Consider the following 26,660-nt stretch of genomic DNA (forward strand, 5'->3'; position numbering starts at 1 on the left):
GCTGGTATTTTCAGAAAAAAGCTGGAAGCTGAAACCGAGCAAACTGTAAAGTTTGACCCTCCTAAAGACCCTCCTGGCACGGCACACATTATGTGTGGCCCAATTAGACGACAATTGTTTTTGAATCAGTAGATGTTCCTTTCTCCAGCAACAGTAAAACCATCCACCAAAGCCACTGCGAATACAAGATAATGCTTCTTAAAAATGACCGAAATTTAGAGGGAGGAAAATGTTGCTTTCAGTGGTGTAGATAACCCCTCGGTGCACCTTTTGGTCTTTAAAACTATGCTACCTAGGCTCTATGGAAATATAAAGCTTATGTTCATATCTTTATCAGGATAATCAGGGTAGAAATGGCAATTTCAGTCATTTTCAGCCATGAATTGTTGGATTTTTGAGGGTCTCTGAGAGGGGTCCCAGAACTCCATAACAAAAAACAGCTGGAGGGTTTTAAGTATATGGCTGTTCATAGTTCCACATACTTATCACATATACAAAGTATGAGCCGATTTGGCCGACCCCCATCTTCCCACCTCTGCCTGGTTTTCTCATGCAATGACTCTTAACTGCTTCGTGAAATTTGAATGTGTAGACTTCAATCACATGTCATTCATTTCGTCAGTCCCTCGATCTGTTTCAAGTTAACATGAGTGCCATTTGATTTATATAGTCACAGCAAATGCAATTAAATGAAAATAAAAAACATGACCTAGACCTGTGCGGGTAAGTTGCATAGACAGTAAACGAGTTAGTTGTAACACCCGTCTCTGACAAAATTAACTGATTTTATCGCGCATGTGCGAGCAATTATGATTGCGAGTTATGGATTATTTTTATGTGCCGCGATCACACCCAATGAAAGTTAACACAGCAACTTCATTATCAGTGTTGGACCAATTGCTTCAGAAATGTAAGAAATAAGCAGTTCATCAACTATATTAACAGGTTTTATCAAGTTGATATGACCAAAATAAGCCTATTTAAAGCTTATTGTGAGCTAGCATAATACCATATGGTTTGCAATGGCTATATAATCACTCATACAACTAGCTTTAACAGTCATACATTTGGACCTTTTTTGTTGATTATATATGAAAACAGATGTTCTTTGTTTAAGCCAGCAGTGTTTTGTGTTAAAATATGTTATAGGATTCATGATTTTAGCACTGTTACAACCATGACGCTATACTGTTACAACTGTAGCCTACCGCACTTTTTTATGGCTGCGTAGGTTGGAACAAAGGTAGGCTACATGTCACTGTTAAGTTAAGTTATTAACAAACTGCAACATATTTGTTACATTCTGTTTAAACTTTCACGGAGTAGAGATGTATGACTCTGTTCTGGTCAAGTTTCACTGCTCTCAAGTCTATCGTCTTTGTGTAAAGCTAGTTTGAACTGAGAAAATAAAAAAAGTGTTACGATTGTTCTGGTTCTCCCCTACAAGAAACTTTTAGCCCATGCGCATGCGGGCCATTTCAAGTGTCTGGCAAATGTAAACACACATGATCGGATTTGGGTCACTGGCGAAAGTAGATGTAAACATGCAATCAAAAAAATCGGATATGAGCACAAAATCGGAATTGAGCATATCCGATCTGCAGTCTAAACGCAGCCTTAGGCTTAGTTCACACTGGCAGTCGAAATCCGATTTTTTGCTTATCTGGATTGTATCTAGCTTGAATTTTGGGCAGTCTGAACGGCACAAAACCGCATGAAATGCGATTTTTCCAATGCTGATTCGCACCACATACGGAGGTGGTTTCAATATCACTTACTATCGGATATGACTCAATCTGAACAGTCGAACCACTTGAATAGGATTTCAACGTGCCCCTTTCGTCATTTGCACTGCGACAAACAATTGCAACGTAATCCTGAGTGACGGAAGTGATTGATTGACTGATTCAGCGCGTGCGCCAGGGCTACCAGCAAAACAAAAACCAACGTCATCATTTTATGGTGAAACATAGAAAACTGTAACGTTAATGGTGACGAGGTATTTGCGCCGCGGCTACGCATAATAAGTTGGAAAATATAAAATAGAAATCCACTCTCATCCATGACGACTTGGTTGTGTACAACTCTACCTAATGAATCCAGGTGTGTGTAATTTATATCGGATCTGAGCATTGCACGCCAAGATCGGATGTGATCAGATGTGATCACTTGCCATATGCAATGAGAACAGTCAGTCAGATAGATCAGTTTCTGATCGGATATGCAAGACATCCGATTTCGACTGCCAGTGTGAACTAAGCCTTAGACTGCCAGTCTGAAGTGACCCAAATCCGATTTTTTGCTCTCATGTGGCACGTATCCGATCTGTGCCACAACGGTGTAAACAGAAAAAAAACACATGAATTCCGATCTCCTCAGATCGGATACAGGCCCCTTTCGTATGTGGTTTTAAATCAGATACAGATCGGATATGTGTTCATTTGTCTACAGTCTAAACAGACAAATCGGATATTCCAGTGCAATGCGTCCCACACGTCATTAATCTGTGGCAATTTTGCACCTGGTAATTACGTTAAGTTACAATTCCGAGTGGGCGCGCTGGCGGAGCGTGTTAAAAGTTGCCCTATTGATATTAGCAGATATTAGGCTACGTTCTGTTTACTTCGTGACATTTGAATGAGTAGACTTTTATCACATGTCATTAATTTTGTCAGTCCCTCTGTTTCAAGTTAACATGAGTGCCATTTGGTTTATATAGTCACAGCAAATGCAATTAAATGAAAATAAAAAACATGACGTGTGGGTTATAGACAGTAAATTGAGCTAGGCTAACACCCGTCTCTGGCAAAATAAACTAGTTTTATAGCGCATGCGCGAGCAATTATGATTGCGAGTTATGGATTATGTTTATGTACCGCGATCACACCCAATTACAAAACACAGCAACTTCAAATATTAGTGTTGGACCAAATGCTTCAGACATGTAAGAAATAAGCAGTTCATAACAGGTTTTATCAAGTCGATATGACCAAAATAAGCCTATTCAAAGGTTATTGTGAGCTAGCATGTAATACTGTACAGCAATGGCTAATCACTCATAGCCTACAATATTTAGCTTTAACAGTCATACATTTGGACTTTTTTTTTTGTTGACTATATATGAACACAGATGTTCTTTGTTTAAGCTAGCAGTGTTTTGTGTTAAAATATGTTATAGGATTCACGATTTTAGCACTGTTATAACCACTACGCTGTACTGTTACATGTGCCGCACTTTTTTATGGCTGCGTAGGTTGTAACAATTAAGGTAGGCTACATGTCACTGTTAAGTTAAGTTATTAACAAACTACAATTTTTTTTTTACATTCTGTTTCAACTTTCATGGAGTAGAGATGTATAACTATGTTCTGGTCAAGTTTCACAGCTCTCAAGTCTATCGTCTTTGTGTAAAGCTAGTTTGAACTGAGAAACGTTTAGCTCATACGCATGCGGGCCATTTCAAGTGTCTGGCAAATGTAAACACACATGATCGGATTTGGGTCACTGCCGAAAGTAGATGTAAATCTGTAAATCGGATATGAGCACAGAATCGGAATTGAGCATATCCGATCTGCAGTCTAAACGCAGCCTAAGAAATGTCAAAATAAAAGTCCTTGCACATTTTCAGTGCATGAATTATGTCTTGCAGTAAAGGGGTATAAAACAGTACAGGATACTAAAAGTATACTAACAAGCTGGGGTACAAATAATTGTATTTATTAATTCCAATTTACTTACTTTTAAATCATATCCATAACCATAATGTGGGCTTAACAACTTCCCTCTCTGAAAGACCCCCCCCCCCCCCCCCCCCCACGCACACACCTTCCTCCGTTAATTCTGAAACCACCAGCCGCCACTGGTGTATAGACTATTCTACGTTTTGCTAGATATCCTACCTGTTGCTGCATCATCGTTGATTATTGTTTGTGATTGTATTCCGTATTCCAATACTTTTAACCTGCATTAAAGTGTAGAGATATGTAGGCTATGTAAGCTACCAGTCGTTTCACTGTAGGTGAACTTCAGTAGGCTACTAAAGTGTCAGCGCTTGCAACTCGTTTGAAGTTGGCAACTTCATTTCAGTCTTTTAAATTCTAATAGGCCTAAATGAAGAGTTATTTTCCAAAATACTATGTTGATGCATTTTCATAAATCACTTTTAAAATGTGGGTTTCCAAGTAATTTCAGTGGAATTGGAATTGAGTTATTGTCATTTATTATCTATGCTTCTGTGTCATACATAGCCTTGTCTTTTTAACTATAGGCCCAATACAATGTTTTACACAGCAACCTTTTTGCATACCTGCAATGGTAATTCCTTCCATGGAATTACATTTTCTACTTTGTTTTTTGTTGTTGTTTTTTTTATGTTGTCGAGGGTGACTTTGCCTCGTCTTGCACTTCAGAGATCCACAACGGAATATTTCACATCAGTCAAGTCACAACAAAGCAGGTCAATTAGGAGGTTCTGAGTGAAGCCCAGTGCCCTGTGGATTGTACGAGGAAATGTTGCTGAACTATGTTATCTGTGCTGTTGCAGTAGTTGCATTCTGGATGGGTAGCATCTCTTTCGTTTCCCCCGTTATGGTCCCCCCATCTCTATTCCTTCTTTCTTTCTCTGGTCAGTGTGTGTGTGTATGTGTGTGTGTGTGTGTGTGTGTGTGTGTGTGTGTGGGGGGGGGGGGGGGGTCGATGTTTAAATGCTGGTTGAATAAACTCTCTCTCTCTCTCTCTGACTCTCCCCATCTCCCTCTCTCTCTCTGCAGCAGCAGCAGCGGTCAGAGTTTTGATGAACGCGTCGCTCTCATCGTCTTCCTCTCTCTGGTCATGCTCATGAGTGTACTTGGCAACCTGCTGGTCATGGTGGCTGTGTGCAAGGACCGCCAGCTAAGGTAACAACACACACACACACACACACACACACGTACAGTATGTAGGCTACATGCACACGCACTCATGGAACACACACGGACACACATGGATGCACACTTTCATGCCTGCACCTCCCGGATGTACAAGACACACACACACACACTATGAAGTGTGATCTATAGAATGAGAAAATATTTCACAGATGCACAACTTCTGATGCATTATTTGGGTTTACAAATGCACAAATGTTGTGCATGTTCTCAGATTATGAAACACGGATGTGCGAATCTGTTTTGCCCTAATCGTTGCAGTGTACTGTAGGCCTATATGAAGCAAAAGTCTCGAGAAGATGAGGCCAGGAAGTTGTGATACACAAAATAGGATTTGTGTACCTGTAAAAAGGATTTGTGAACCCGTAGCCCCTATTTTGTGTTAACACTAGAAGCGCCAAGCGCCGGTCATTTGACCGCTGACGCGTATTACTAGAAGCGCCGTGTAGGTTTGACCTAGATATACCTAGAACTGCCGGGCTGCGGTCATTTGACCGCAGTGATTACAAAAAAAATATATATATCTTTTCACTCGATTCAATTCCAGGACCCTACGTTCATGACTTTTCCTAAATATGCGTGTTTTATCACCCAGTATTTTTACATGATCAAAAGCACACCGGTACAAGCTAGTTTAGAGCTATTTTGCTATTACTTATTTCACAACAATGCGAGTCTCACGTTCGGCCATGTTTTTCCAGGCTGCTATTCTCTTTTCTCACAGCAGATGTCGCAAGGGTTCCCATAAGTTTCCTGTCAGTCGGGCATGAGGATAATATAATAAAACATATAGTTTATATATGTGCAATATATAGCCTATTATATATGTTATTTATTTTAATAACTATTTTTCCTTTACATGGCATAGTGTATGGAGGCGATTTACAGTGGTAAAAAAGTTTGTTTTGAAAACGTTGTGTGACGTTGTTCTATTAAGCATAGGGCTATGTGTGTAAAAATTATTTTCAGCTGAAATTCGTCGTTGCCTATTAAATTAATTTAGGCCAAATCATTCATCTGTGGGCAAACCTTTCTTATGCATTTATTTGGGCTTAGCCTACTTAGTATGCCTACGTACATTCATAGTTCTATATCTTCTAAGTTGTATATCTTCTATAGGCCTAGTTGTATCTTTAAAGCTCAGACTAATGTAGGCTATAAGCATTTTCTTACATATTTGCTGTAAATAGTTTACTAGTATTGTACAAACTATTTTCTATTATGATATTCATTCCAGGTTTTTGCAACGGCTGGTGGCTCAATACCCTAGTATCTCTCTCATTGCTAAAGTTTTCACGTGAATCAGTTGGTTTAGGGGTAAATATCTGACCTTCTACGCGATCGACCGGAGTTCGATTCCCTGTGTATCTCTTTTTAACTCTCATCTTTAAATTGAGTCTGGATGAAAAATGTGGTAAAGAACATGTATATCATGATATTAAGGACATCTCCCCGAAATAAGCAACATGTAAAGTAAGCATTTGAATGATTAAATACATAGCAAGGGAACTTTTGAGTTGGCGAGGACAATTATTTACGACGCGGTAGCAGTGGGGGGCTGGGATGACACCTCTTGGATCACACCTTCACAGCAATTGACAAGTGATAAAAGATGATGACGACATGGGCGGGATCATTGTATTTACATTTGCATTTCGTAGACATTGGGAGCTATAAACCATTAACGAAAAATAATTTTGCCAGCCAAATTGAGCCGCCATCTGACAAACTTTGACTAAGCCAGTTAGACGTTTAGGCTGAGCCAGCTAGCCAGCCAACAACTTCACCAGCCAGCCGTTATTCTCAAAGCAAATGGCATCGGGGTCTATACATAACACACTTTCCATTGCAAACATAGCCTATTTGAAACCTATCATTCCCCCTCCCCCATACACTCGTCTAGGCTACAGACATCACCGCGGCATTGAGGACAATTAACCGCCTCCCCACCCCCTCTCTCTGTCCCCTGCAGGCTGTAGGCTGGCTAGGCAACTCGTGGAAGAATGCGCAATCATGTTTCATTGCATATGCGCGTTTCAGAATGTTCGAATTCGCCAGCGTGCGTGTAGTTGTGTGAAAAGAAAAGAATACAATAGAATATAGCCTACTTTATTGATGCCTTACTCAAAAGAACTTCAGCCATGAACAGGTCAGGGATCGACCCAGCAACCCTTGGGTCATGAGGCTGAGGCTCTAACCAGTTGGCTACAGCTACGCTTCGATAATGAGTTAAAATGTGTGTGTCAATCCTGAATCTCGAATTCACATAGAAGTTAGCTTAACACTAGAAGCGCCGCGCCGTGCCGTTCTGACCAGGGGGTCAGGATTTGACTAATTAGCTTCGCCGATTAGCAAAGCACTTCCTCGTCGCCATTTTCCAGAAATACATCATGTCCGGTGCCGTTTTACCTACGTTTTACTCATGCTGATTGGTGGCTGTTCCACTCTCAGCTCATGCACGAGCTTAGTGTGGGCACGAGCTCTCCTTCTGTACCTTACGTCAATCGGTAACCTGGCACTTAATTGGCTAAGTAAAACGGCACCGGAAACAAGCCCCTTGAAACGCCATGTTGAAACCTGAAAAAATCGTTCAATTTTGGCACTTTTCACTAGCCTAGCATTCCCATTTAAATGAATGGGGGCGGGACTTGTTCACTTTCTCCAGTTCTTATAATACCTCCATGGTTCTGACCCACTTATACCTAGAAGCGCCGCGCCCCGGTCATTTGACCGCTTTGACGACCTACTAGAAGCGCCGTGCTGTTGTGAACTACTTAAAGCGCGGCGAGGCGGTCAAAAGACCGCTGAGTCCTTAGACTGGGAGGCTGTTACTTACACATAATGATCGCTAGATGGCGCTTCGTGCACGAATCAAATCGTTTGGTCATAAATTCAGTTTGCACTAAGCCATGTGTCATTCGTGTCAGACCGTATTGTTGATAGTCTGGTTGTTTGTTTCATTATGACATATAGCACGTTTGAGTTATCTGTTCATGTATTTGTGTTGATTTGTGTTGTTTGAGGTAAAAACTGGAAGAGTTCTTGAACAAACCTTAAGCAAACTTGACTTTCAACTAAAATGCTCTAAAAGTGAATGTGGCTAGTTCTAATTCACTCCCCAAATTCACTTCTATTCAGGTAGCCTATATGTATGCGCCGCCGAAAATGATCGGACCTGGTCACCTGGAACAAAGAGCCTAACAGTCTGGTTTCAATTAGCCTACACAGTAGCCAGGATTTCATGCCGCATTTTACAGGCTACCGTGGCTACTTTCTAAAACAACTTTCATTCATTTAGGGAGAAGCATCTTATAGGGTCTAGCTACCTCGGAGGGAGGGAGATAGAGAGAGCTATGCTGAGCAGGCATAGGTGTGAGAAGTAGCATAATTTGAAATAATGAGTGAATGATATTCTCCGTTTTGCGAATGTGTAGGCTATGTTTGCGATGTCTGCTGAAAAAAAGCTATAGGCCTATTGTTTCTACAATTTAAGCTAACTTCTATGTGAATTCGAGATTCAGCATTGAGACACACATTTTCACATGTTTGATAAGCAGAGCTGTAGCTCACTGGTTAGAGCTTCGGCTTGAGCACCCAAGGGTTGCTGGTTCGATTCCCAACCTATTCATGACGGAAGTTCTTTTGAACAAGGCATCAGTAAAGTAGGCTATATTCTATTCTTTTCTATTCACACATGATTGCGCATTCTTCCACGAGTTGCCTAGCCAGCCTACAGCCTGCAGGGGACAGAGAGAGGGGGTGGGGAGGCGGTTAATTGTCCTCAATGCCGCGGTGATGTCTGTAGCCTAGACGAGTGTATGGGGGAGGGGGGATGATCGGTTTCAAATAGGCTGCAATGGATAGTGTGTTATGTATAGACCCCGAAGCCATTTGCTTTGAGAACGGCTGGCTAATGAAGTTGTTGGCTGGCTAGCTGGCTCAGCCAAAACCTTAATGCAGCCGCCACAGTTTTCATGACTGATAATGGCTTTAGTTGCCACTTCATGTCTACAGATGTGTATATTGTATTAGATATCAACACACAATGTTATTGTATTGTTTTGGACAACGTTCTGCACGTTTCACTTCAATGTAGACTGCATGCGTTCATTGCGTTGTGAACAGCGCAGCAATCTCTGGAAAGGAAACGGTGGAAGTCGCAGCAGTAGGCTAGCCTAATATCCTATCACGTTCAATGCTGTAAATCCATCTGTTCCAGAATATTTGGTTCATATCATCAATCTTTGGTTTTGGTGTTTGTGCAACCGGGCCCTGACGATTTAACAAAAGTCTGAGTAGCCCTACGTAGGAATTAGGAAAGTAGCCTATGTAAGGTACAGATCAAAATCAGGCTACTTTGTTTGCTTATTTTCCCCATGTCATTTTCATTGGTCGTCAACTCACTGTGAGTCCTGTGTATCGTAGCAACGAGCACAATACTGATGTGGTGTGTCCAGTGGGAAAATCTCATGTAGGCCTAGGCCTAGTTTCTAGGCTATCGTTTATTTTTTCGCGTGTCACTATGATATAATTATTTTTAGATGCAAAAAGTCTAACTGGCTTAGTCAAAGTTTGTCAGATGGCGGCTCAATTTGGCTCAGAAAATGATTGGCTGGCGAAATTATTTTTCGTTAATGGTAGGCCTAAACAGTATTGTGATTCATCCGTTTATTTCAGATAGTTTGTTATTAAAAACCATTAACAAAAAATAATTGTTCGTCGACGTTGAACACGGTCAATAAATTCAATCGATATGAGATTCTGTATTTCGCTCCTGCCAAGATGTGAACCCGGGTCTTTGGCGTTACAGACAGGGGTGTTAACGCTGCGCCACTTGACATTTTCTAGAGAATATGTTAGGATAGGTTTTTGACTTGACGTAACTCAGTCAGTCCAGCAAATATGTAAGAAAATGCTTATACATTAGTCTGAGCTTTAAAAGATAGCCTACAAATAGAAGATAAGATATACAACTATGAATATACGTAGGCATACGCGCCCTACGTACATAAATAGGCTACGAAGAAAATATTGTTTACACATGTAGGCCTGTCGCAACGTTTTCAAAACAAACTCGCATTTTGCCACTGTAAATCGCCTCCATAGACTATGCCATGTAAATGAAAAATAGTTATTAAAATAAAGCACATATATAATACATATTGCACATATATAAACTATATGTTTTATGGTAAAATATTATTCTCATGCCCGACTGACAGGAAACCCTTGCGACATCTGCTGTGAGAAAAGAGAATAGCAGCCTGGACAAACATGGCCGAACGCGAGACAACATAGTGTTGTCACATAAGTGAGCGCAAAATAGCTCTAAACTAGCTTGTACTGGTGTGCTTTTGATCATGTAAATATTCTGGGTGACAAAACACGCGTATTTAGGAAAAGTGGTGAACGTAGGGTCCTGGAATTTAATCGAGTGAAATTTTTATTTTTTTTTTTGTAATCACTGCGGTCAAATGACCGCAGCCCGGCAGTTCTAGGTATATCTAGGTCAAACCTACACGGCGCTTCTAGTAATACGTGTCAGCGGTCAAATGACCGGCGCTTGGCGCTTCTAGTGTTAAATTGTAGAAACAATAGGCCTATAGCTTTTTTTCCAGCAGACATCGCAAACATAGCCATTTTAGCCAATACATTTTAGCGTCAGACTATCGATGTATGCCTAGTGTTGATAGAACCATGTTAGAAATAAAACGAACCTTGCATCGCATTGCAATAGCCTACTTTGTTCCCTGTATGGCAGTGGCGGATTGATATTGAGAAACTAGTCCCTCAAAATGTAATAAATCATTGAGTTGCAAGGTTAGTTTTATTTCTAAAATTATTCTATCAACACGGACATCGATAGTCCGACGATTTAATTGACTTGTCTCGGGTGTGCGGTGGAGTGAGTAGACTGTTGTTGATGTCAGACTGATGTTACCGTAGAAATGTGTTAGCTCAAAACCAGCGTTAGCAAAGGGGGACGCTGCAACTGAAGGAAGGGGCTAAACTCGATAAAAACGGTCTCCACCGACCTATATCACCTCGGTAAAGTTGGAAATGAGGTCCTATGTCCAAAATTCCGAACTATTCCTTTAAGAAGGAGCGCTAAGATACGGGTGTCTCCCAAAAGCGTTCTTAACTGCCTTCTTAGGAGATTCTTAAGATCAAGCCAAAGAAGCTTCTGAAGAAGCTCTTAACGAGAGCTGTTCACCACGGTGGTGCTGAAACGGAATCAATCGATGCCACGCAAATCGATCGCCCACCCCTTTATAACCGCACAAGTCACACAGCGCCCCGTGTTCCCCCTACAGGTGCAATTAGGCTACGCATGTATCGTGTGTGTGTGTGTGTGTGTGTGTGTGTGTGTGTGTGTGTGTGTGTGTGTGTGTGTGTGTGTGTGCAGGCCCGGGTGGCTAATCGGGAGATTCGGGAGGATTACCGGTGGGCCGTTAACGTTTTGGGCCGGTGTGAATATCGTGAGCTTAAATATATTGTTTCTGAAGATAATTTGCTGCGCCCTTGCGGCACTTCTGCAGCCTGGGCTGTGCGTCGCGGCTCCTTACGTCTGCCAAAAAACTCAAACTGACTGATAAAACAGGGTGATTATCAATATAGCCTAGGTCTATTTTTTATTAGCTCAGGCCATCCATTAACTCATGCAAGACGCATCCCATCTCTCTTATAAATAGTGTGGTAGTAGGCATGTGATGTAGGCTAGTCTACTTTATTAATATCGGAGAAGATGTAGCCCTCCAGCCCATGTGGCCTGCGAGTGTTATGTTTTTTGTATGTGAAGTATTATAAACTCATATGCAGATGTGTTGAAAACTTAAACGTGTAATTCAATATTATTTTTTTAAGTCTATGTTTCTTGCGCCAGTGGTCCACAGCCACGAGTGCATTGCAACATTGAAAATTGTTTTATTGTTTAAAAAAGTGGAGGATACATTTCCCTGACGCAGGTTGATCACTCAAGCCTAGAAATCTAGGTGCCCCTAGCGGCAGGCTATGATCACTGAGCATTTGATCGCTAAGAAGGCTGTTAAGAGTGGGTCAGCTCGATCTTACGTTTCCTTCTTAGTGAAAGATCTTCTTAAGCTAAGAGCGACTCTGGGAAACATGTTTTTCTTTCACAGCGTTCTTAAAAGCGCTCCAAAGAAGATCTTGGCGTTAAGAGCTTCTTAACGTGTTTGGGAAACGCGGCCAATATCTTTCACTCATCATTTTTAACTCTCGCGCCTATGCCTGCTCAGCATAGCTGCTCTCTCTATCTTCCCCCTCCGAGGTAGCTAGACCCTACAAGATCCCTACAAGATTTTTACACAGCCTACGTGTGTAAAAATTATTTTCAGCTGAAATTCGAAGTTTTGGCCAAAACATTCACGGCAAGCGAAACTTCAGTGGGGGCAGGGAGGTAGACTTTGTTGTTAGACTCCCCTAAAAGGAGTGTCTAAAGGTCTAAAGCTGCCAGTTACAACTGTCGTTCAAAAACAATTTACGATTAGATAGTTGTTTTTATTAAACTGCATGTGTAAAGCTTGATATTATTGGGAGGAATTATTAACCTTATTAGCCTTCCAAAGCACTCTTCCCTCGGAAAACATCGCAGAAGCCCGCTACTTCTCTCCCACGACTCCAAAACAAAACTGTTATCTGTCACAGCAATAGGCAAGTAAATTTTGAATCACAATGGTCAACGTTTCAGCACTTTTTTGGATCGTTCTGACGGTAGCCTACTTATGACTAGGCGTGCAACGACTTGATTATTTTCAGGCGATAACTGAATGTTATTAGCCTATTCGTAGATTAACTGCACTCAAACTACCATGTGTGACATTGATTTAATCATCTTTATAACAATCTCCAAAATATTAAAAACTAATATTCATACTTATAAAAAAACGAAATAGGCTATATATATTAAAAAAAAAAACTACGAAAAAGTTGAAAGTCAAGTTTGCTTAAGGTTTGTTCAAAAACTCTTCAAGAGTTTTTACCTCAAACAACACAAATAAATGAACAGATCGCCTACCTCAAATGTGTTGTATGTCATAATGAAACAACAACAGACTATCAACACGGTTTGACACGAATGAGACATGGCATAGTGCAAACTGAATCTATGACCAAACGATTTGATTCGTGCACGAAGCGCCATCTAGCTATCATTATGTGTAAGTGAAAGCGTCCCAGTCTAAGGACTCAGCGGACATTTGACCGCCTCACCGGGCTTTAAGTAGTTCACACCAGCACAGCGCTTCTAGTAGGTCGTCAAAGCGGTCAAATGACCGGGTCGCGGCGCTTCTAGGTATAAGTGGGTCAGAACGGCCCGGCGCTTCTAGTGTTAACAAGGTATAACAAAAATATGTACAACTTCAAATGTACGATTACACATTTGTGACTTTAGTGTGCGCATACAAAATCTGCAGTTAAATGTGCTTGTGACTTTTGCACCAAATATACCTCATAAAACACACACACACACACACACACACACACACACACACACACATACACACACACATAGCCCTGTAGTGAATGCATCAATGACAAAAATATCAAGGTCTCTCTTTGCCGTGTCATGACTTGTGACGAACAAAAATGTAATGACAGTGTAAGCTGACTGAATTCATCAAGATAAATTTAGCAGATGTGACAATGTAAAGCCCCTCTGTTTAGAGTTCTATTTACCCTCTCTTTCTTTCTCTCTCTCTCTCTCTCTGTCACTCTCACTCCCTTTTGTGCTTTTTCTCTTTCCACCACCCCCAATGTTTTTGTCACTTGTTCTTCAGCCGTTTGTTAACTTACTCTGTAAAAAGTTTTTTTCAATTGCTAAGCGCTTACCCGATACTTCAGACACTTTTTCTAAACTCTTAACACAGACTCGCACCTACAAATCACAATTGGCCAAATTGATCATTTTCCTCTCAAAAACACATTCCATGTTGTTACACCACATTTTGTTACATATACACTAACTCGTCATTTCTCTGCACACACTTACTTTACCGAAACACTGAAAACCTGACTCAAAATGAAATTATTCTGTCAAAGAATGAGACTTTTCACTTCACAAGATACGTGCAATCAGAGTACACTAGGTTTCAAAATACTGGCTACTGTTGACATTACAAAAATGCATAGAATTTTATGTTGCAGTTTTACAGGTATTTGCATGCAAAACATGCAATCCAGCCTTTTTACACAAAATGTCTCGGTTGGGAACTGTCCACATGTAATGTTCACATTCAAAAGCATTCTACATGTAGTTAAAAGCAAATATTTTTTTTTTACTCTTCATTTCAGGAGGTACAGTATAAATACTGTTTACAGTAGGCTATAATAGAACATGTTTTACTATATTGCATGTTTACAGTGAACAAAATATCCATGAAACACACAAGAGCAATGTTCTGAACAAAAAAAAACCAACAACAAAAAGCCCAGATAAAAAGGGGGAAACGACGTGTAAAAGAATAACCCCTGCCACTGAGTCTAAGCCAGACTGTAATTGGCTGTGGTTGGCCCAATTTACCCAACATCATTTATTCAATAATTGTTTGTTTATTATCAGCTGAGCAGTGTTGGTCATCTTACTTTAAACAAGTAATTAGTTACCGTTACAAATTACTTCTGCCAAAAAGTAATTGAGTTAGTAACTCAGTTACCACACTGTAAAAGTAATTAGTTACTCAGCAAAGTAACTGACGTGAATTTTTATGTTCTATAACGCTATTACGTTCTATAACATCTTTAACGTCAAACATATTTATTAGGGCCTATAGCCTAACTGATTGAAAAATAAAAACAATTATTCGGTAGCCTAGAAATCTAGACGCCCCTAGCGGCAGCAAATGTAATTTGGCTGGCGGGGCAGTCTAGCAGCGCTCCGTAGAGCAAGGAGCTGAGAAATGGAAAATAAAAAGCGGGCCAATCACAGCATGTATAGAGTCAGTGGGTGGGCTTAACATAATGGTGACTGACATGCGACCAGGGGGGTATTCCATCATTCTCGCTAAACAAGGCGGCGCTTAAAAGAAATAGCCTGGCTTGAACTAGCGTATACTTTCACTTTAGGCTGAAGCCGTTCCATTAACTCAAGTTAGCTGCATCTTGCCCTCGTTTATTCAAACGAGGCTAAAATCAGCTTCATGTCTGCTCGTGCACGAGGTAGAAAAGTAGACCGAAACCGTAGATTGACGAAAAGAGGATATATGTCGTAAAATTAAGGCAAACTAGACGATTTCAGTTCGATTTACAAGCGCCATCTACAGGATTTTCATCGGAAGTAATCAAATTGAACACAGAGTGAAAAAATAGAAAGTTGCCTACAGAAAAGGATAATAACGAAATCGTGGGCTACTGTAAATCGCTAAACAGCCTAATTATGATGTTTTGAATTGTGACTTTGATTGTCTTCACTCTGAACAAAACTGTGAATAAGCAGGCTATTTAAACTCAAAACAACTTAGGCATATTCAACAATAGCCTAAAGATAACCTACGTTTGTAGATTATTTAAAAGGGTTCACTCTGAATTTTTTTTTCGGTGGTCGTAAAATAAATTAGTAGCCTATATATTGTCCTGGGAGTAGCCTATTGGGAGAAAACCTAGCCTATTGTCTCCCATAAGCATAGTTCTGCCGAAGTGTTTGTGAAATATAATTATCTGAAATGCAATATTGGCTTTCAATATGTCATTTAATATTTAATTTGTGTAATACAGTTGGTGATATCCAAACTAAAGGCCTAATCAATAGACTAAACCTTTTAATTATTATAGCCTTTAGCCTACAGAATAGGCTACGTGCAGGAAAGGATCTCTGTACGCTTGTGTGTTTCCGATGGAGCCAGGTGTGTTTGAGCCTGCCGCTATTGGTAATGCAATTAGTGTCTACACGGACCCGGTTTGATGCTGCACCTGGGAATCAGCACGTTACGACAAAGAAAGATTTATACGTGTTGAAATTGTTATTATTAGTTGAACAAGATATTCAGTAGCCTGACTCTCGCCAGACCCTTGTAGTTCCGCCATGCTCCACCAGAGGCGTTTCGCTGAGCTCCACACAAGGGTCTGGACGCGAGGGCAATCCAAACCCCTGTGCCAGTGCTCAAAAAATGAGCAACCAATCAGGAGCGCCGAAGCGAGTGTTTGATTCAAATAACAATGGCGGCACGCAGCGAGGAGTCTTGTGCTGACATTGATTCTGCTATTTCAACCGTTTTGTCGAATCTATCACGTATTCATTCTTTAAAAAATTAACAGAGAATAGTTTTGAAGACATTTACTGGTGGCAAGGATGTTTTTACTCTTCTTCCGACCGGGTTTGGCAAGAGCTTGAAGAAGCCTAGCACGTCATTCAAGATAACAGGCAAGTGGTTTATCAAATCACATGCGAGGATGTTTTACAAGGACCCGCCTTCAGAAATACATCTCCTATCGAGAAGTCCCAGATCCTTGTGTGAAGCAGACAGCGAACTACAGGATCTGGTGAAAGTCAGGTTAGATATTCAGTGTCAGAGTGGAAGATTTAACGAGCATAAGTACAGAAGATGCCGTTACAACAGTTTAATTTCCACCGGAAATAAATGTGTGTACAGGAAGAGCCTTTTGTGCACCTAGGCTATTAGGCTATAGGCTTGCCTTGCATCGTATAGCCCACTGACAGCCTGCCTACTGTCACTGAACAAGCTACTGTACATGACCCTTTATCAATAGTGATGCCTTTCATTAAAGAGTATAACTAAACATGGCAATATTAATGTGTTAACATAGCCTATGTAAATTCATCGCATGGGAACCGAACCCGAGAACACGCAAAACATACCCCGGCTGCTGTCCTGTCACGCTGCGCATGACACCACGAAAGACGTGCTTTGTGCAGAGCCGCAAGATTCCTTGGACCACACACAGATCAAGTTCAAACAAGTTGCATAATTTTCAGAAATTCTTTGAAAATAGCGAATAGGTAGCCTTAATCAATGCTGTCGGAAAAAAGTTTCTCCTTCTATTTTTTAAGTTGTAGGCTACAGGTGACGAAAGCACAGGTTGACGGAACCAACGGTGTGGGACTCGTTTTCCGACAGGTGTTTTTTTTGCAAAACAGATTAATTTAGCTCGGCAGTTAGCCTGCCACCGACCAGGTTAGTTCAGAAGCATATGTTACCCCAGCAACTCAGCTGAGATTCCTGTTAGCGGGAGTAATGGAACCGAACTCTCGCTAAAATTAGCGAGGCTTATCAAAGTTAGCCGCGATTTACGGTTAGCTCGCTTGATGGAATACCCCCCAGAAGTTGCGACGGTAACGCATCCTGTTATTTGTAAACAAGAAGATGATTAGTTTAGCGTTATCCTATTGCGGGGAGGGAATTTGAAAGACAACTGTTTATCCCACCCCTCCGATTGAGCCCTGTCTACGGTGAGTGTCCAGACCCTACATCTTGATGTGGGTCTGGCTCGTCAGGCTAATTATTCGGTAACGTGCGCATGGCATCCGCCCACCCAGCCCAGGCCCGGGGTGGCTATCGGGAGATGCGGAGGATTCCCGGTTGGCCGTTAACGTTTTGGGCCGGTCTGATTATTGTGAGCTTACATATATTGTTTCTGACGATTTGCTGCGCTCTCGTGGCACTTCAGCAGCCAGGGCTGTGCGGTCGCGGTCCCTTACTCGCAGTTTCCCAAATATTAACAAAGTAGCACTCACAAAACTGTTCGGAAGTCGCAACCAAGTCTATATTTGCAATCTACAGGAGTAAATGAACAACCCCTTCTCCAGTTGAACGGCCCTGACGAAATGTAGGCTATGCAGCAGAGACGTGTAATAGGCTAATAATTAATTTTACTGTAAGGTAACCCCCGATATCAAAAGCCCTCAAAAATAAAATAGGCTATCTTTAAAAGGTATAGGGTCCTCCTTTGAAGATAACGTTCAGTTTCAGTGAAGTAGCCCTGTGAGAAACTATAGAAATCCGACAGACAGAGAAAGTGCACATTTACTTCTCAGTAACGATAATGGCGTTGCAACGATGAGAAAAGTAACTAATTAGATTACTTCGTTACTGACACCGTAATGAACACCGTTAGTAACGCCATTATACTTAAACGCCGCTACTACCAACACTGCAGCTGAGATATATTGTTGTGAAATGATATCATTGCAGAAGCGGTTTTTACTGTATAGGTTTGGAATATTGTGTTTGCTATTGTGGGATGTTGTGTTAACATTCGTAAATACGTTTTTTTTCCCCCATTGCTTGAACACTATAGACCCATGCTTAAACTAAAGTAACACAACTTGATGTTTTGTTGCCATATCTCAAACACATGTAGGCTGCCTATAGGCCTACCTTAAACAAAAGTGCTGCTTTGCACTCTAGTTACAATTCTGCAACACACTTACTCCTTTATGCAACACACTTGGTCCTGCACTCTATATGTCATAGCCTACATAAGACAAGTCGTTAACATTAACATTAGTTAAACACATCTACCTATCTATCTATCTATCTATCTATCTATCTATTATTGCAAGGAACTTCTGTCTGTGTGTCACTCTGTCTGTCTGTGCCACGCATAACTCTCGAACCACTCATCCGACTGACCTAAAATTTGACACAGGTCTTGCTAATGACATGCGTGAGTGCAGTGCAGGTTGTTTCTGGACAAAAAATGACAAAGATACAGTTAAATTAAACAAAATACAACTCTACTGCAATCCTACAATTCTACCGCTCTAAGCACTAGCCACTCCCCCTCACTCTCACTTACTCCAGCATAGAAACAAAAAAGCCCATTTCGCTGACAAACTCACGTGTTGCCATTCATGGAAATTACAATGTCTCACGTAAACAACGGACAAGTTGTTTCAAGATTGTTCATGTTGGATAAACATGTTGAGTCCGACACACATGCACCCATGTTGATAAGCAGGCTGTTAAAGTCACGTAACGTTGCATGGGCTACTCATCAACAACCGCGGTTGCCTCATTGCACTGGCATAGACGGGCCATAGTCATGCGGTTAGCTTTAGGCTATCATTTCCCAACAACAGCAAAAACGCACGGGTATGTAATGTGTCTAATAGCCATTAGCTGCAACTCAAACGCCTTTCCCCTTCACTTTTTTTTAGGGCTGGGCACGTTAACGCGTTAATATCACGTTAACTCATTAATCATTTAACGCCGACAATTATTTTATCGCGTATTAACGCAGTTTTTATTATTTATTTTATACTGTAAAAGTCTGTTGCTCACAGGCTGGTCACAGGCGTCTCGTCACGCATTGAAATTCCATAGCCTACATTCACGAAATCAGGAGATGTGCAACAGAAGTGAGAGAAGGCACTGGCTGCAGCAGTGCAAGTGCAAGTCACATGTTCACGGTGCACTTTGTCACAGGCACGTCTAATGTTTATGTTTTGCGCTGGATTTGCGCCTCTGTGTTCAATTGGCATTGATAAGTTAAACAGTCGTTTTTTCCTACATGGTAACGTTGTTCTTTGGAAAGAAAACATTAGCCTTGAGTATTTTAATATTCAGTTGTAAACAAAGACATCTTTCTATGTAGCCCAAGCTGTAAATGGACTGAAGATCGCTCTAAATATCTAATTTGATCGATTATGCTAACTGTTAGCATTTCTATGGGATTTCTCATAGACATTAGCCATAAGCTAACGCATTAGTCTCTATTCTGTAACTTGGAATGATAGCCTACGTGACTGCACTCTAACAAAACATTGAAGGAAATAACTGAAATGTAGTCTGTTGTTCTGCTTAGTTTTACAGTAAAAGTTTGAAAAGAATTTCAGCATCAGAGTTTCCCTTGGGAAATTGGTTAGCCCTATATCCATCTATTCTAATGTAGGGTTGACTTCATCATTACCACACACACAAGTGGGGGCAGAATTACAAATGTGTCAGAGTGACAATGCATTGGTTGATTTGGTTAAAAAGTTACAGGTTGGTAATTGATTATAATAGCAATGTTGCTACTCAGAAATAATGAGCTGTAAAGTAACTCAGACTTTTAAAAAACATTTTTTTAAAGGATATCGACTAATTATCATTATAGTCAAAATCACAAAAAATATCAAGATTATTTTTTGCCCATGTCACCCACCCCTATAGGCCTAAATAAAAAAATAATTTTGACATTATACCAGGCTAGGCTTATTACAACAAGTATTATGGAAATATCTACACGCACCAAAAAAGTGTGTACAATAAACTTTACATTTGTATTTCTTTTGATTACATTGTGTAAGTTGAGATTTAAACTAAATCATTTATTTAACTGCTACTGTATAAACAAAATGCTGATGTTAAATGTTTGCAGAAAAAATGCTATGGCACTTGCGTTCATATGGCAGCACATTTAAAATAGATATGTGCCATATTACTTTTGAATTCATTATTGAGTTTTGCGTATAATAATGCGATTAATCATGATTAATCAGGGAAATCATGCGATTAATCACGATTACATTTTTTAATCGTTGCCCAGCCCTACTTTTTTTACTTTGCAAAGAGAGTAAAAAGCTCTGACTGCACGGGCATGATTCTACCTCATCACCAATCTAACATGATCTAGCCTACCTGCATCAACGTCATTGGGCAACACGTTTCTTGGAAAACATTGTTTGTACGGGCACTGCACTAGTGTATCCAAAATACAAAACACATCGGGTAATTGCAACCTCTCAAATACACACTTGAAGGCACTTACTTACAAAACTGAACACCAATCAGCCAGCTGCAAAAAGCTCTCAGTTTAGCCATTGCGAATGGTGATGTGAATAGTATATTTTCCAGTGTTGTGTGATGTTTACTTGTTGTGTGTAGAGTTTTGGCACAATGAGCAAAGTTTTGCTAAATGTATTCAAGCAAATATGTTTTATATAAAGTAGACTAGTGTGTTCCTCCCGATCTGAAAGTGTATGCATATGATGCAAGTGTGTTTCATTAGGCGTGTTCAAGTTCAACTCCAAATGACCTCTTGCAGCAGCGAGAGCTGCCGGTGGCAGCAGGGGAGGGGATACAAACACTGCTATGAAGTTGTACACCAAGGCTATTCAATTAGTTTGTAATAGGGGCCAGTTCATGAAAAGTATCACAACTGAGGGGCCGGAGAAATATCGCTTGAAATATGAGTAATCACGTACAAGTGTAGATAATAAACTACAACAGCACCAATATGTGTGTTGAAATGTTGCATTTTGTAATGCATAACATCTTTTTTTTTGGTGGTTATTTAGTTGTATTTGTGTTTTGGGAATATTTCTGCCACGGGCCCAGACTACCACAGTGGTAGGCCAGCATTGGGAAGGTGACACTGGATCTATATTGCTAATATGTTGCATTTTGTAAAAGCATAATATTGTTTTTTGGTGGTTATTTTGTTGTATTTGTGTGGGAATATTTCTGCCACAGGCCCAGACTACCACAGTGGTAGGCCAACATTGGGAAGGTGACACTGGATCTAGATTGCTATGTTGCATTTTGTAAAAGCATAATATCGTTTTTTGGTGGTTATTTTGCTGTATTTGTGTTTTGGGAATATTTCTACCACAGGCCCAGACTACCACAGTGGTAGGCATTGGGAAGGTGACACTGGGTCTACATTGCTAATATGGCTAATATGAAATCAGGGTACAAACATGTTTCAAAACAGTGTTCAAATTAATTTATTGTGCGTTATCGGTCGCATCTCAACATACTTGTACATTTAACGTTCCCACCATTTAAATTGGAGGAACGTGTTCACAAAACAATGTTACTTACAGTAGACTTGACATCAAGGCGATGGATGTGTATTAGTTTCACACTGAAACTATTTGCGTGGTGCAACCCGTTAAAATGTTAGTAGCTCATATACTCCAACATAGTGGCAATTTACGTTGAAATTAAGCTAATATGTTTCACTCGTTCTAAACGTTACGTGCAATTGGCTGAGGTGCAGTGGCTGCAGGACTTCAGAGCGAGTGAGAGCATGCAACAGAAATTATGCCACCAAAGTTACTCCTATTTGCTCCAATAGCTACATTACGAGTGGTGAATGTTTTCGCAAGGATCTGCTTGGAGAGGCGCACTACCGGTGAAATTTCATGCACCAAAAATGCTTCATGCTTAAAGGGAAACAACTTGGATTTGGCGCACGTCAACATGTTGGTGACGCTGCGTAAAAACGAAGCAAGGTACAAGTAACGTCTTTGCATGATACACAGTAACACAGTAGCCTACAACAGCAACGCACCACACCGAACATTATTTTTAGGCGCTACTCGCAGTGTAGCCTATCGCTGTACCTCCATTATCGTGTTTTCCACCAGTTATTTACGCCTCTACCGAATATAAGGATTCGCTCATATAACATCATCAGCCAACACTTCAAGGGCCACTACAAAGTATCTCGGGGGCCGGATCCGGCCCGCGGGCCGCTAATTGAAGAGCCCTGTTGTACACTCTCTACTTCTCGTAGTCTAGACTTGACCATGTGACGAATCACGAGGCACGGACCCGCACGGACCCTTGTGGATATGAGGAGGCATCTAAACACCTGCACATACGTCAGGGATGTAAAAGCCAATTAGGGCAAAGACCTGACGTCATGAAGGCAGGGTCTAGGCTCCGCTGCGCTCCGCAGTACCTCTAACGGGGCAGTCACACGCTTGCGTCCACCAACGTTCGTCCGTCGTTTTCCCATTCACTTTACATTGGCTGCACTTCATTTCATGCCGCACTGAATTGTGGGTCCGATGCGTTGCCTGGCATACGTTGCCTCCGCTAAAAAGTTGAGAAATGTTCAACTTTTGACGGATCGCGCAAGCGCCAGCCAATGAAATTCCGTGTATGCAAATTTTCGAACACTGACAAACCAATCAGTTCGCATTTATGGAAATGTGACAAAATGAGGCATACGTTGGCGGACGCAAGCGTGTGACTGCACGGTAAAGCTGCTGCTCCGCTGCCTGGCCACGCCTTGCTCCTGCGATAAGTTGAGGCCATGTGATACCGACTGCCGAATCGAAAACACACCCATCTAGACCATCGTGGACAGATTTTTAACCTAGTGCATCTTGTGCTGCGCAGTTTTTGTGCTGCGCAGCCATCTTGAACGCGCCTATTTTGTCACCAGAGTTATATTTTGACAAATAGCAGAGTTTATTCGGTTTTTAAGTGATGATGTAATAATGGGATAATAAATAGTTTTCCTGGACCAACGGCTTTCAAACTCATGTTATTCTCCATAGACAGGAAAATAAACTATTATTTTCCGCTATTCTGACTACCCTTTAAGAAAATTGTCATCTTATACGGACTTGTTGCCTCAACCTAATCAAATCTATATTTTTCGCGCAAGCCTGGATGTTACCCATTCATATATCATCTGGCTGCATAGCTACAGTGATTACTTTGTTAAAGTTTAGCGATTTTGTTTTAAAACCGCTAAAACGAACGAGGTGATGACAAAGTTTACAAGTAGCAAAACCCGTGTGGCTGCGCTAATAAACGTCTTTTCACAAAATAGCTGCTGGGTCCGTGACGTCGGACTTAACAACCGAATAGGTACCGATAGTAGAGTTTCAATTTGACATAGATGTGAAAGGTATATTTCCTAGTGTTGTGTTATGTTTACTTGTGTGTAGAGTTTTGGTATAGTGAGCGAAGTTTTGCAAAATGTGTTCAAGCAACGTGCAAAAACTGTAATAGAAAAACGATCCATAATTTTGTTAAGAGGTATAGCTTGTCTGTTAAGAATATATAAAGCATTGTGGAAATGTGTTCACTGACTGCATATTGTGTGAAAACGACATGAAATGTCTGAATGGTATGGCCATAAAAGACCGATGTTGTGCTAATTGTTATAAGAGTTTTGAAAATGTGACAACTGTTCGGACAATCGCTTGTTAGCGATTGACAAAAACTGTAACATAATGTTGAACAGAAGACCGTAAGCTTCCTTGACTGTGTGTGTGTGTGTGTGTGTGTGTGTGTGTGTCTGCTAGTCCAGCTTACACACTCCCGCAGCAAAGACTTGGTGTGTTTACCAATATCGGTGGAACAGACACTGCTGTGTTGTTATTGTAAGCACCCTTAAGGCTAAAACTCATGAATCCATAGTGCATGTAGTCATATTACCCTATGACAACCCGAGGGCACACAACACATACACACGCACGCATGCACGCACGCACGCACGCAGCTCTGACCTTACCACTACCAGCTGATTCTAGAATGGTAACAGGCCCATATAGTGTCAGTGGTGTGTGTGTGTGTGTTTGTGTCTGTGTGTGTATTTGTGTATGTGTTTGTCAGTATCTTTTCCATTATCGAATGTCAACAGAATGAAAGTGGCTAGAGTGAGGTGATCTGCTGATAGGCTGTGAGGTCAGTTAGCTGTGACACTCTGCTGGTCTTTTGGTAATTTCTCTTAGCCAGTCAGTCAGTCAGTCACTCTGTAAAGGGTTGCTGCTCTCAAATCTGCTCTCTCTGTCTCTCTTTGTCTCTCTATCTCTCTCTCTCTCTCTCTCTCTCTCTCTCACACACACACACACACACACACACGCATACACACACACACACACATACACAAACAGAGGCATATGCCTCAGACCATGTTGGAAATGGATGTACTGTATCACAGAACAGAGGGAGACTATCATGTCTGTCAGAAAGCGCAAGGGTTCTTGTGATGGATGTGTCCACACAGTCCGTTGTAATGACAGGATAACGAGGAGGTGACAGCGACTGTGACTGGAAGGCTCAGTGTGCCTCAACAGCGAGTCTCAGCTCACACCGCTGGCCTGGCTTACACACACACACACACACACCTACAGACACACACACACACCTACACAAATGTACACACATACACAAAAAACAAATTCACACACACACACACACACACACATACACACACACGCACACACACGCACGCACGCACACACACGCACACACACACACGCCTCACGGGACTGCCTGTCTTATCTCCAGTCTCTAACGTTAAAGTTCCAAGGAACACCATCAACTCCAGGTGCCAACTAAGTCACTCTCATCAGAGCCACTTAAAACAGCAGGAAGCAAAACGTAGGTTACGAATGTAACTATGGATCTGTGAGACCGAGGGATGACCGTCACTATCCTTGTCGCTCGGACCATTCTGAGGCGTTCAGGGATAGGAGACTGACCCGGGAGCATTCTCTGCTATTTATTAACGCAAGTCGTTCTGCTTCCGGAGGTCATGGACATGACTATTTTGACATATGGTCTCGGTGATAGGCAGAACGAAGGTTATCATTCCTTTTTAGACCGTAGTGACGGTCAGAGTGAGGTCGAAACAGATCGTAGGTTACGAATGTAACTGTGGATCTGTGAGACCGAGGGATGACCGTCACTATCCTTGTCGCTCGGACCATTCTGAGGCGTTCAGGGATAGGAGACTGACCCGGGAGCATTCTCTGCTATTTATTAACGCAAGTCGTTCTGCTTCCGGAGGTCATGGACATGACTATTTTGACATATGGTCTCGGTGATAGGCAGAACGAAGGTGATCATTCCTTTTTAGACCGTAGTGACGGTCAGAGTGAGGTCGAAACAGATCTAGCTAGAGTACCAGTTAGGCATGCAAAGCAAAACTAGCTAGAGTACCAGTTAGGCATGTGTCATCTCTGGACAGGCACACAATGTAGTGATAGCGGCAGAAACAGGAAAGGGTTTTAGGAGAGTCTGACGCTAGTTAGCTAATTACCTTTGCACACACCATCTCTTGGGAGGCGCAATCTCTATCTCGCTCATCAAGAGGTGTGGTGTATAATTAGCAAGCTTTTACCGTCCAGGCGTGCAATTACCATGCAAGCACTGCATAGTTGCCGTTGTTAACGTTTAGCTGGAATGTCTTTAACTGTGTCTTTCACGTGACCATATAGCTGCAAAAAACAGTCACTTTCTTATGAAAAAACTAAAAGGTCAGAAAGTGAAGCCGTTACATAATGTTGCTATGAGATTCTAGTATGATATCAAACTACAAGACTACACATATAACCGATTATCGCTCTTAAAGCGCTATTTAAGAATAGCACTTACAAACAAATATGTGTCCAATGTATCGTCAAATTGTAGCCTTCAAGATGTTAGTTTCTGGGAGAACATTGTGTGGAGGGCATGGAGATGGTTCTGTTTTCCCTTTTGGGATAATGGTGAACTGTGGCAGAATTAACAACCTAAGCTTTTGGGTTGGACACCAGCATGTGTGTGTGTGTGTGTGTGTGTGTGTGTGTGTGTGTGTGTGTGTGTGTGTGTGTGTGTGTGTGTGTGTGTGTGTGTGTGTGTGTGTGTGTGTGTGTGTGTGTGTGTGTGTGTGTGTGTGTGTGTGTGTGTGTGTGTGTGTGTGTGTGTGTGTGTGTGTGTGTGTGTGTGTGTGTGTGTGTGTGTGTGTGTGTGTGTGTGTGTGTGGTGTGTGTGTGTGTGTGTGTGTGAGGGTTATTAATAGCTCCATGTTTGCAGTGAAGGTTACCTCATCTTCAGGTGTATTACTCATCTCTAGAGTGCCCAGAGGCCTGCGCTCACTCACTCAAAACAGCACAGCATAGCACCCCCCGCGTCTGCCAACCTCTCTCTCTCTCCCTCCCTCACTCTCTTTCTCTCTCTCTCTCTCTATCTCTCTTTCTCTCTCTCCCTGCCTCTCTCTTTCAATTCAATTTAATTCAATAAAGCTTTATTGGCATGAAAGTTTCAT

The 26,660-nt window shown here is 41.4% G+C and overlaps 1 protein-coding gene across 1 annotated transcript in view; it reads left to right on the forward strand.

Annotated features, from left to right (window-relative positions):
- htr4 (5-hydroxytryptamine receptor 4) overlaps positions 1 to 26,660 on the forward strand; it is a 90,765-nt gene that overhangs the window by 4,369 nt on the left and 59,736 nt on the right. The window contains exon 2 of the mRNA XM_062549919.1: positions 4,770 to 4,895. Within this exon, the coding sequence (XP_062405903.1) occupies positions 4,770 to 4,895 (126 nt within the window). The remainder of the gene's footprint in view (positions 1 to 4,769; positions 4,896 to 26,660) is intronic.

Source organism: Sardina pilchardus, chromosome 11 (assembly GCF_963854185.1).
Source record: "Sardina pilchardus chromosome 11, fSarPil1.1, whole genome shotgun sequence".
Classification (NCBI taxonomy): Eukaryota; Metazoa; Chordata; class Actinopteri; order Clupeiformes; family Clupeidae; genus Sardina; species Sardina pilchardus.